At 48.0% G+C, this 12,424-nt stretch overlaps 1 protein-coding gene across 2 annotated transcripts in view; it reads left to right on the top strand.

The window, feature by feature from the left end:
- Positions 1 to 12,424, top strand: part of PDE8A (phosphodiesterase 8A) — a 136,598-nt gene that overhangs the window by 109,924 nt on the left and 14,250 nt on the right. For both annotated transcript variants that reach the window (XM_060005363.1, XM_060005362.1), the window contains exons 13-20: positions 327 to 397; positions 671 to 835; positions 2,255 to 2,303; positions 2,544 to 2,679; positions 4,273 to 4,471; positions 7,678 to 7,895; positions 9,396 to 9,528; positions 12,158 to 12,325. In XM_060005363.1, the coding sequence (XP_059861346.1) occupies positions 327 to 397; positions 671 to 835; positions 2,255 to 2,303; positions 2,544 to 2,679; positions 4,273 to 4,471; positions 7,678 to 7,895; positions 9,396 to 9,528; positions 12,158 to 12,325 (1,139 nt within the window). The remainder of the gene's footprint in view (positions 1 to 326; positions 398 to 670; positions 836 to 2,254; positions 2,304 to 2,543; positions 2,680 to 4,272; positions 4,472 to 7,677; positions 7,896 to 9,395; positions 9,529 to 12,157; positions 12,326 to 12,424) is intronic.

Here is a 12,424-nt window from a genome sequence, read left to right as displayed (position 1 = left end):
CCTTATTGTTAGAAACACAAAAAGAGGCTCACTGTTTGGCCCTGACTTGCTAGATTGTTTCCTCTGTTTTCTCTCTGGCCTGTGACCTCAGAACTTCAGTCTGTGGGTGCACGTGCAACCTAGTGCCTAGAGCTGAAGGAAGCAGATTTGGTGATGCCAGAATCCCAGGCTTGTTAGGATGGGAAGGAAGCTCAGCGACCAGGTAGTTCTGGTCCTACCCCTTCATTGTGCAGCTGAGCACGCTGGGTGGGGCCTGGGGCGGGAAGGGAGACAGATACCCAAGGCTGTGAACACCCTGATTTCTGTATCACGTGATCTCTCCACAGTTTCCAGCCAGAGACGACGCTCCTCCACGGCCCGGATACATTCCATGAAGATTGAGGCGCCCATCACCAAGGTGAAACAGTTTGTGGTCCGTCTCCATTGAGCATGGGAGTCCCTTGTTCTCCCGGTTGATTGTTTTCAGCAAGAAGAACCACCAAGGGACCCACAGCAATAACGATGCTCCTAGTTGTATGGAGCTGCCTCGTCTGAAGAGAGAGGATGCGTGACATGAGCACTTTAACTAGCCTTAAGTTAGCGTTGAGCCCTACTGCCAGCCTGACTCTGGATTGCTTTCCCATTGTCTTTAAGATTATGAAACTCAGGTCATTTTCTTTCTGTATTATAGGCAATCAATATCATCAGTGCTGCCCAGGAAAGCAGTCCCATGCCTGTGACAGAAGCCTTAGATCGTGTGCTGGAAATTCTAAGAACCACTGAATTATATTCACCACAATTCGATGCTAAGGACGATGATCCTCATGCCATCGACCTTGTTGGGGGCTTAATGTCTGTAAGTGTATTTGACCAGGCTGCTGGCTAGATCCTGCTGTTCTCATTTGTTTTCTCAGGTTATTTGTTTACGTGCTGGCCTACACAGCGCTCTTTGTGTGTGGGGCTCAGTCAAGGCCTAAACCCTCCATTGCTGCCCTCTGGCCGAGCCATCACCCACCTGCTGCCTGCCGCCCAGGGGGACCACAGCTTGAAGCAGAGAAGGGAGGAGCACATTCTAGACAGCTAGCTAGTTTTAAGATTTTGAAGATGGGCAGAAAAGAAAAATTTATGAAATATTTCATACCATATTACAAAACGGAATGACTGTCTATGTCTAAAGAGGCACCAGGGGGACTTCCCTGGTGGTCCAGTGGTTAGCACTCCGTGCTTCCGTTGCAGAGGGCATGGGTTCGATCCCTGGTCCAGGAACTAAGATTCCCACAAGCTGCACAGCGTGGCGCCACCCCCCAACCCCCCCCCCCCCCGAAAAAAAGAGGCACCAGTGAATGGGGCGTGGTTTCCCTCTAGAGCATCCTATACAGATTTGGTGACTTCATGGGAAGGAAGGCCTTGGAACCATTTCATTAGAAGGAGGCTTTATACCATGGGCTCTTGAGGGGTCTAGATGCCTCCTCCACCCCATCTAGTACAGAGGCCTTACAGGGGAAGAACAACTTGGTGGAAAACAGATCATTCCATTGCCATCTGTCACCTTTTTGTCTTGGTGACAAAATTCAGAAGTAAAAATTCATCCCCCCTCCTAATTCCTGCTTTCTAAAGTCACTTGATTTCATAAAAATAAGGTTTTAAGCAAAAATCAGTTGGGTAGAGGGTTCCCAGCGATGATGATGTCTAGTTGTGGTCTTGTCTGTTTGAGACAGAGGCTCCTCCAGCCTGTAGGTGAGGAGGTGGGGAGAAAGGATGAGGGGCGGGGTGGGATAGTGCCCGGGGGTGAGGGGTGAAGAGAGGCAGCATGGGGAGAGAGCACCGCAGGGCTGAGGAGAGGGGCCCCTCCGGGGCTTGGGGGTGGAGCAAGGGTGCTTAGAGAGCAGGGAAGAATCTAGTTTTCTTGAGGAAGGCTGGTGTCCACGAGCGTTGAGGAGGGTGGCAGGAAACGGGGGGAAAGGGTTGAGGGCAGAGGGGCGTCATCCGGTCCTGAGTGCCAGCAGGACGCTGGGCTCTGGGAAGTCTCCCGAGCTCGCCGTCCTGGTGATGCCCCTACCCCGGAGTTGAGCAGGTCCGTGCAGCGTCAGGCTGTGTGCTCCTGGGTGAGTGACTGAGCTCGGGGTTGGCCGCAGAGGTGAGCACAGGGAAGCCTCGGCATGCACTGATGGGGAGGGCTGCCCGCAGCGTCCTCTGGGGCCCGCTGTCCTGGGGTTTTCAAGGAGTACAGAATAGCTGTGACTTCCCTTTCTCTTCTTTCCTTGATTTTTATCAGGACGTTTTTCGAAGACCATCCAGGAATGAGTATGTTCTTTCAACAAAAAGTAAGTTTCTCCTTTTTAGTTTTTTGGACCACTATTACTATTATAGCCATGCTTAAGTGATGAAAATAATTTTTTCAGGTAAAAGTTTTAAGATAATTTTTTTTTATCAGAAGTTTTTCGGTGTATCATCAAAAATGAGAAACAAAGCAACCGTCCCCTGAAGCAGAACTGTTCTCCCTAAGGAACAGTTAATGCTGTAAAGCCTCTTAATTTTGTTCTCCGAATCACATCACTTTGCAGACCTTCAGCAGGCTTCCAGCAGTGTGATCACCCCCACCTCCCTTCACGACATCCCATCACAGATAACTCAGGCCATGGAAAATGAGGAATCCTGGGACTTTGATATTTTTGAACTGGAGGCTGCCACTCATAAAAGGTGAGTCCACGTGGAGCTCGGCAGACAGAGAGCTTGATTCCAAGGGCCGGTGTGGAGAAAGCCACCCAAGGAGTATGGTTTCTGCACAGAGCCAGTCCCTGGTCAGGGAGGAGGCTCAGGAAAGCGCAGCAGGGCAGCAGGTGCCCTGAGTCACCAGGGCCTAGGCCTCAACGAGGGGATCAGTGAGAAGCCAAGGGGAGTCTGCCTGGCTGTGACTTCCGCAGAGAGAGCAAGCGTGAAATTGAGCAAGTGATTTAACCTCTCCAAATAGCAGAGGTTTTTTTTTCTGTAAAATATGGTTATTAATTTCTCCTGTAGGTAGTGGTATGTCGAGATAGCAGCAAAGAGCCCCACTCAGAGCCTAGAACTAAAAATGAGAAATACACGAACATACACATTGTTAAGAGCTGTCCCCAGATCTTGGTTGCTGTGTTGGTGACAGGCATGGGGACACCCCAAACTCCAGCCATCCTGATCTGAACGTGGTCACCGAGAGTAGGGTGGGATTGGGATTTTACCTTCAATTTTGTACCTTGCTGGAGAAGAACGGTCAAGCAAAGGCGTGTGGTTGGCTTGGCACACAGGAAAGGGTGTCCCAGCCTGCTGCCAGCCAGCGTTAACCTTCAGGAGGGTGAGGTCCGGACCCTGGCAGACAGAAGGCCACTGCAGGAGAGGGGTGCTCTGCTGGCCGTGGGATAACTCATCGGGTCTCATCCCAGTCTGGGTGACGGTCCCCAAGCCAGCCCCTACCCTTGGCTCATATGCTCACAGTGAGTCGACCCTCTAAAACATTCTGTGTCCAGGTACCCCACACAGCCAAGGACTGTAGAAAAGAATATGCCCGTGGCAAACAGAGCTTTGGGTACCTGGTTTACATACTGGTACGTTGTATTCGTGTGAACCTGGGACAAGGCAGGTCTGTTCAAGTCCTGTGAGCCCGACCACCTCTGGATACTGCCTCAGCAGAGCCAAGTTTCTTGATCTTCCAAGCAAAGGCCAGGTGCTGGATGAAGGTGACTTCTCAAGGAAGGGCCTGATTTGCTGGCCAGTTCGTCACCTTCTCTGGGGAAACCTCCTCATACTGTAACACCCACTTCCAGATTGTCGAGACCGTCACATGACATGTGACAGCCTCTGGCTCATAGGCTGTCATCAGGAACTGTTGTTTTCTCCCACACGGGACATCTGGCCAATGACATAGGTCCAGCAGGTCCAAAGGAGAGGATAGGGTTTAAGCTGGAGCAGGTTTAGCCTGGCAGCATGTTGATTTGAAGACTCTACTAGTGTCAGTAGGAGTCTGCATCAGGAAGGGCAGGGTGAACAAACCTCGCCCCAGCCAGTGGGGCGCACCAGGTGAATGAATGCTCCCAGAATTGGAGCTGGGCTCCACCCAGAGCTTGGCATTGGCTACCAGGAGAGAGGGCAACAGAGCGCCACCCGTGTGCCACCCATGTGCCAGCTGCACAGGCTCCGCTCTGCTGCCCTGCGCACCCTCTGAAGCCTGGCTCGGGTTTGCTTGTTGGATCTGAGTAGATCCAACACTTTGCCTGTTTCTTTGCTTTGTTTTAACACTGTGGATGTTTTTCTCTGTAGGCCTTTGATTTATCTTGGTCTCAAAATATTTGCTCGCTTTGGAGTCTGTGAAGTCTTAAAATGCTCTGAGACAACGCTGAGATCGTGGTTGCAAATTATCGAAGCCAATTATCACGCTTCTAACCCCTACCACAATTCTACACATTCTGCCGATGTGCTTCACGCCACTGCCTATTTTCTCTGCAAGGAGAGGATAAAGGTGAGCTGGGTTTGTGCTCCACGCTTAACAGGCAGGAGCAGTGGGGCGGGCTGCTGTGCAGTGTCACTGCTCAGGAGGGCCCGGCACGGGTGCAGCCTGGCCCGGGAAAGGGGCGGCCACAGGAGAAGTCAGGCAGGAGGCCACGCTGTGGCTCTGGGGAGTTGATAATGATTTCATGACATGACCCCAGCCATTCCTGGAAGAATAAGGAGCAGGGTTCGTTCTCCGGGGAGGAAGCCAGCAAGAACAGGAGAAGGCTGTTTTTCTGAGGGGTCTTACTCTGACCCTGCAGGCAAGGTTGGATATGGCCCCTTTAGGGCCCCCCGCATCCCTCAGAGTCAGCGGGGTTTGAGACCAAGTTCATCATCTTTGCCCAGCACTGCTCCCACCCAGGGTCACCTGCCTGGCCCAGAGTCCCATCATCCCAGCAGATACCCATGTCAGAAGCCTGGGGTCATCTTCAGTTCTCTCCTCTCCTCCAGCCCCCAGCACCTGGTAGGTCATCTGACCTTGCTGACTACAACCCCTAAGTGTTCTCAGAATCGTCTTCTCCTCGCAACGCCCCTGCCGCCGTCCCGGTCAGGGCCCCGTCATTTGTCGTCTAGATGGTGCCAAACAAGAACTCCTGGCTGCCCGGCCTCCTAGGGAACTCGCTCTGACCATATGGGTCCCAGGAGCAGCCTCCCATCTCCCACAGGATTTAAGCTTCAAACCCCACAGATGGTGTGCACCGCTCGCAACACACAGGCCATGTTTGGGCTGTGCTGAGCCACTTTAGTTTCTAACGCTCCTGCCCTTGACATGCCGGTCCCTTTGCTGGTGCCGGCTTCCCTCACATCTCCCCCTGCCCTTCAGGAATCAACACCAGCCTTCATTCCTCTAGGAAGCCCTCCCTGGGGCACCCTCCTCCGTGTCCCCACACCCTCCTGGGTACCCTCCTGATTGTACCGTCCACTTCACTTGGACGGCAGGCTCCTTTCGTAGCCCAGTGCCTGTCCTGCGCCATCTCGTCGGCGCAGGGGAGGAAGGGCGAGGCTCCTAGCATCAGGTGCAGTGGCCACTGGCACCTACTGGTGGCCGTTCACAACTGGCCCAGGGTCTGCCTGGGGGCCATGTAGCAGCTTTAGCTCCAGCTTTGAGGCCATAGGGGGATGGGAGTAGGTCCCAGTAAGGAGGGCGTCACGGGAGAAAGGTTCCATTCAGGGAGTGTTACTCACCGCCCACTCCCAAACGAAGCTTCCTTAGAAAGCCTTTTCACGTTGTCAATTATTTCATTGGGGAAATTTTCGAAGCAGCAACTAGACCTTCACTGATTTGCCAAAGTATTTGTGTTATTTCCTTCAGCATCCATCATAAAATGGCACAGAGGGTCCAGGGAGCTCTAGTGCGTGGCCATTTCACTTTCAGAAGTATTGTATACTTGAGAGCAGATGAATCAAACCGTTGGTTTTGTACCTAAGGAAACAGGGCCTCGGGAGGAATGAGACAGCGAGGCATCACTGCCTGATGTCCTGGCATCTGAGGAAGGCCACATGGTGGCCAGGACCAGCCCTGGCAGTCAGCAGAGTGAGGGCCAGTGCATCCCAGTCCCACTACCTCATCTGTACCTGCGACTAGTTAGTTGTAGGGAGGAGAGCAGCGTGCGGGGATGATTCCAGCACGTGGACGTGTTGAGTCACTCCCCACCCTGAAATCCTATCTTCTCAGAGCTGGGTCTCCCATTTGTGCTTTCTCTTTCCCTCTAGTTTGGTTTTTCGGGTTTTGTTGTTGTTGTTGTTTTAATAACAACAGACTGTAGGCATAATAAGAGTCCAGAGAGAGGGCTGTTTTTATAAAGCATGAAGACAAATGGCAGAGGGAGAGATGTCTGTGTCAATATGGTTCAGCATATAAAGACAACCTAACTTTTGCTGTAATTTATTGATTTTGAACTCCTCTATAGATAACATGCAAATATATATTCAGAAAGCTAACTTATTAATTTTTAATAGCATTTATTGATATAATTCACATCATAAAATTCACCCATTTAAAGATAAAACTGTTGAATTTCAATTTAAATAAATTTTACAAGACTGATTTATTAGATACACACCCTGTTTTCAAGTGTTTGTAGAATATTTCCAAAAATGATCTTATACTAGGACACAATTACTGTCTTGATAAACTTCAAAATTTCATAGTCTATATTTTCTAACCACAACAAAAACTAGGATTTAATAACTAAAAGTTAAATAAAAAATGTCAGTCACTACAAATGAGAAAATATTTCAAACAATTTAGGGATAAGCAAGGAAATAAAGCCAAAAATAAGTTTAGAAAACAACAAAATGAGAAGCCTATGTATCAAAACCTATAAAATGGGAAGAGCAAAGTGATAATCCAGAATGATTCTTTGAAACAGCAAGAGAATTAAGTTCTAGCCAAACTAATCAAAAACACAGTAAACACAGAAATACACGCATTTGAAATGGAGATTAATAGAAGAAAGTACCATACACTTCTGTACTTAGAGTTTTAAATCAAATTAATGCTGGAAGTAGAAAACCAAGAGAGAGGTCAGTACCATGGGAGTTGTTTTTAAACTATCAACTAATTTCTTCAAAACCTGGCTCCTGACCCAGATGGACAGGTGAGTTCTTTAGCCCTTTAAGGAATTTTTCCATGTTACATAAACCGTTTCAAAGTCTTGAAAAAGATGGAAAACGTCCAGATCATTTTACAGAGTCACAAAACCCTGAAATCAACCTGACAAAGGTAGCAGCAGAAGGGGGGAGAAAACTATAGACCAATCCCCAGTTAATGTAAGAGATGCATAACTTAAAAAATTATTTCTCTCTTTTATTCAGTAATACTAGTTTATGTTGGTCTAAGTCAATATCTCAGACTAAAGGCCTTTTTTTGTGATGGGTCTAGAGACAGACTTTCTGAGGAGGTGACTCCTGTCTGTTGAGGACACCCTGTGTCTTGGTAAGTCCTTAACTTGTGTGAGACTGAGAATCAGATAATGTTTCCTAATAAACATGCAAAGATGAAACTGTGTCTGAGTGGAGATGGGAAAACTGAGTTTGCTCAACATTATGCTTTTCTCAGAAATCCGAAATATCCTTACCTTAAAGTAATAGGGCAGAAAGAAAACTACTACCCAGAAGGCTACCTTGCTTTCAATGCCTTGCCCCAATTTTTAAATGATCTCTTGTTTTCAGCAAACTTTAGATCCACTTGATGAGGTCACTGCCCTCATTGCAGCCACTGTCCATGACCTGGACCACCCCGGGAGAACCAACTCCTTCCTGTGCAATGCTGGGAGTGAGCTGGCCATTCTGTATAACGACACTGCTGTGCTCGAGAGACACCACGCGGCCTTGGCCTTCCAGCTGACCACTGGTGATGATAAATGCAACATCTTTAAAAACATGGAGAGGTAAGAACAACGAGTTGGAAAGTATGTTTCCTCTCTCATTTTTTTAAAAACAATTTTATTAAGATATAATTCATGTACTCTACAGTTCACCCGTTTAAAGTGTACAGTGGTTTTTCTTCTATTCAGAGTTGTGTGACCATCACTACAGTCGAAATTTAGAACATTTCCATCACCTCGCAAAAGAACCTCGAGCTCATTGGCAGTCTCTCCCCATTCCCCCCTCAACTCCCACAGCTCTAGGTCTGCTTTCCCTCTCCATAGATTTGCCAGTTCTGCACACTTCATATAAATGGAAGCATCCCCAATATGTGTCTTTTGTGTCTGGCTTCTTTCACTCAGCACGATGTTTTCAAGGTTCAGTTCCTTTGTGTCTTGACATTCCAAGACGACAAAGTATAAGGCAGACACCTCGAGAGACCCAGAGAAGCTGTCACCTTACATCTCTGCCTGGAAGACTCCACTCTGCCCAGCAGACGTCTCGTCGTTGTCTCTGTTCACACGTCACTTCTTTGCGGAAGCCTTCCCTGACCCCTCACATTAATTGTTCAGTCCCAGGTTCCTTCGTTTGCCTGATTCTGGTTTGACTGTTAAGCGCTGTAAGATCACAGTGTCATATGTCTTCTCTTCCTCACTGTGCCCTCAGTGTCTAGTGTGGGGCCTGATAACTGTTAGGTGGAAGAAGTGATCTGTCATGAGGAACACTTACCAATTTGGATTTTTAAGGAAGGCTTTTAAACTTTTAAGGGATTTTAAAAATAACTCCCTTTTGCCATGTTTTAGAATTTCATACGTGGACTTAAAGTTAGTTTATTCATAGTTGCCTGTATGTATATCAGTTACCTCTGGAAAAATTCACAAGACCCTGGTAACTTTGGTTGTCTCCAGGGAAAGGAGCAGCGTAGCTGGGGCTGAATGGAGATGGCAGTTTATGTACCTTTTGAATTTTTAATTATATCATTTCCATTCTCAAAAAATAAAAACTTTAAAGTAATTAAATAAAAACAAGGGCTGGAGGAAGAGGTAATCAAGTATGCCCTGTGATTCTCTCAGCTTTCAGAAGGTCTGCCCTCTACGTTTCTGGGCACTAAAATTATTGGGTCTCAAGGTTCCTCTGTATAGAGTACATTCTTCATAACCCAGACCTCCGTCTTCATTCAGAGAGCTGGCTTTGGTCACCCCTGCTGCATTCCATCTTTTTTTATCTTAAGAACTATGTGCTTTTTACTTCAGAACGACACCACCATGAACATTGTGTCTATAGTCTTACCCATAAGCTTCTGATTTTAACTTCTGTTCAGGTTCCCCTTGCTAACAGCAATCGAGGCAGTAAAACCTTTAACTTGCACATTCTTTTAAAGTATGCCCTGCCACTGACTTCCAGTGCATTAGAATTTTAGCCACAGTGGACATGTGTCCTAGATAATAGCTTGTTTTCAGGAACATCTGTCTGGTCTGGATCAGTAACCGGCAGCAGCCTCTCTCGTTTGTTGTCTGAAACAGGAATGACTACCGGATGCTGCGCCAGAGTATTATCGACATGGTCTTAGCCACAGAAATGACAAAGCACTTTGAGCACGTCAACAAATTTGTCAACAGCATCAACAAGCCCTTGGCAGCATTAGAGGAAGATGGGGTAAGCGAGCTGGTTGCAAAGGGAGCCTGTGTTTGGGGCCCTTATTCCTATGTGTTGTGGGGAAGCATGGGCCTAGGATATCACGAGTGTTATCATTACCCCCATTGGGCTCACTGAATTTCATTTCCATTGGTTAAAAAGTTAAAGTACAAAAACTTGGAAGGAAAAAAAAATAGGATATACAAAAATAGATATGAAAACTCTGAAGGGAGGGTCAGGTTTTAGATAAACTACCTTTAGATGGGTGGGCCATTCCTGAGCCCTTTCTCAACAGTTGCCCCCTTCCCCTCTTCTTGCGCATTTTGGGGTCCGTTGGAGCCCATGAGGTCTCTCACCAGCCACGCCCTGCCGTGCGTATTCTGTGGTAGCAGCAGCTGTCCTCTGTTGGTCTATGTCAGAGGAGGGTGGGGTTGGGAAGGATTCGGTATTTGGACCACAAGGGTGACATTATCGTTGCTCCTCATTTTTGGATTTGAGGCATGGAGCCCAGAACAACTTCCTGGCAAGGAGAACATTAACCCTTTCCCCAGGCAGGAGACCACGGCTGAGGAAGCAGCCCCGTCTGAGTTCTCATCCTAGTTCTCCTTCACCACTTCCTTGTCTGTAGAATGGGTATAACAGGTCTCAAGGCATAGGACTGATGGGCATGGCACTGAATAGATGGTATCTGTTATACTAGATTCAAGGTGAGAGCAGCACCTAGAGAACATGCTCTTCTCATGAACCCTCTTCCTCTGAGGCCCACGTGCCTGCCCTACCACCCCATGTGCACTGAACATCTCGGCATCAGCTCACAGCCTTTTCCACATTCCTCCTCCCCAGCGCCTGTCACCACGCACAGGGATGACTTATCCTCAGGCTAGGATGACAGCTCCTTGAATTCTAACTCTACTTCTGCAACTCATGTGTTAGGCCATGGCTTTTGACTATCCCTGGCTTTCTAGCTTATTACCCTTCACCCTTGTTCCTGTTTCACCTGATTGGAAACCTGTTGAGAACTCTGCTCCCTTCACCCTTCCCTGTTCTCCAGTTTGTCAGTCTGCCTTTGACTTCACTCCCTTCCCAAGGACTTGCAGAGCAGAGGCACCCACACCAGCCTCTCACTGACTCATGCCCTGCCATCCTGGAGAGGGCTGGTTATTGCCTGGGCTACTGCTCCTGGCTGACCCCATTCCCACAGAAAGAAACCACATACCTCGTAGACTTGGGTTTCCTCCATCTATTCTGGGAAGTTCCTAGACTTAGCTGAGTTTTCCATTCCACTTGACAGTCAACGTTTCTCATCTCTTTTGTCGGTACTTGGAGTTACTTCTGAGAGACTGGAAATCAGTATCCAGTGGGTCAGAGCAGGGACAAAGTATCATGAAAGAAAATGGTTTCCAGCTGGCAGTACTGTAGTCAGTGTAGTCACACACCTGAAGAGAGAAGGGTCAGCACAAACATGGTTGGCAGTGGGAAACAAGGAGAACTACTGAGGACACTTGCAGTGTCCACTCTGGCGCTCTCCAGGAGACTAGGCAGCCTGGGCTCGGGATGCCTCCTACCCATCTTGATGGTAGATCTGTCCCCACTGAGACAGGATCATCAGGCCTTCTTAGACTGCTGTGACTACGCACAGAAATCACATGACTGACTCCTCTGGAAAGTTGCCCGATGGGCACAGGATCAGAATGAGGAGATGCTCGCCCATGCCTCTTACCATGTTCTTTGCCCCAGGACTCCCTCTTCCAATCTGCATTTGCTTCAGGGGGCCAATAAGCAGAGAGTCCCTCACGCCCTGGATTGAGATTCCATATCCAGAGGGGCTCCTTGTGAATCAGATAGCATGTGGTACTGTGAATAGACAGAATCCAGGACTAAAGGCAGAACTTAGGTTCTTACCCTGGCTCAGCTGGGTAGCTTTGGATAAGTTTCTTCACCTCTCAGAGTCCCAGGGTTCTCATCTGTAAAATGTAATAGTGTAAATAATACTGATTTTCATGCCTACCACAGGACCTTTTTGTGAGTGCAGACCAAAAGAGAATGACTAAGTCCTCTGTACACCATAAGATGTTAGGGCAGTGTTGAGGACGTATCACTATATCTGACACAGCCTCGGTACACGGACAGCTAGTTCCCAAGATCATACCTCTCACAGAGCTAGGTGATTGGAGATTGGCATGTGAGAAGCAGAGCCCCTGGTGGACTATAAGATGCTTTGTTATGAGGGCAGAGAAATCTTTTATTTTTCAGTTCACTCTGTTTTTTAGTGAATATAATAAAAGATAAAGCCAGTCTTTTGAGTGCTTACCAAGGGAGCATGATAGACGTAATAGAACAGAAAGAAAAGGTAACTGTGAGAAACAGAGTGAGAGGAAGAGCCAAAAAGAAGAGGAAAGGCAGATACGCCAACCTCCAGCGCTACCCTCTACTTCTGGGTCCTGCTGGAATCTCACTAGGCTTTGGTTTTCCCGTTTGTAGAGTAAGGGGCCAAGCTCAGTCCGCAGAGTATCGTCCGCACTGTCTTGTGAGATCCTAACTTGTAGATCCTGGGCTGTGCCTTACCGTGGTTACAGTGGGACCGCAGGAGTAAACCGGCTTGGTACCTGGGGCCCCATTTTGATTGCTTTGAATTCCACTCATGTTTTAGGAAACTGATAAAAATCAAGAAGCCATAACCACTATGCTCAGAACTCCAGACAACCGCAGTTTGATCAAACGAATGCTGATTAAGTGTGCTGATGTGTCCAATCCCTGCCGACCCCTGGAGCAGTGCATTGAGTGGGCCGCACGTATCTCAGAAGAATATTTTTCTCAGGTAAGATGCAGCTTCTTAATTCCTTAAGTAAAAGAGAGAGAAACACCATAAGGACCGTAAGAAGTAATGGACTTAAAACTAGGAAGTAGAGTTCTAAAT

Source organism: Delphinus delphis, chromosome 2, assembly GCF_949987515.2.
Source record: "Delphinus delphis chromosome 2, mDelDel1.2, whole genome shotgun sequence".
Classification (NCBI taxonomy): Eukaryota; Metazoa; Chordata; class Mammalia; order Artiodactyla; family Delphinidae; genus Delphinus; species Delphinus delphis.
The sequence above is the reverse complement of the archived record's forward strand: the minus strand, read 5'-3'. Positions and strand labels throughout refer to the sequence as shown.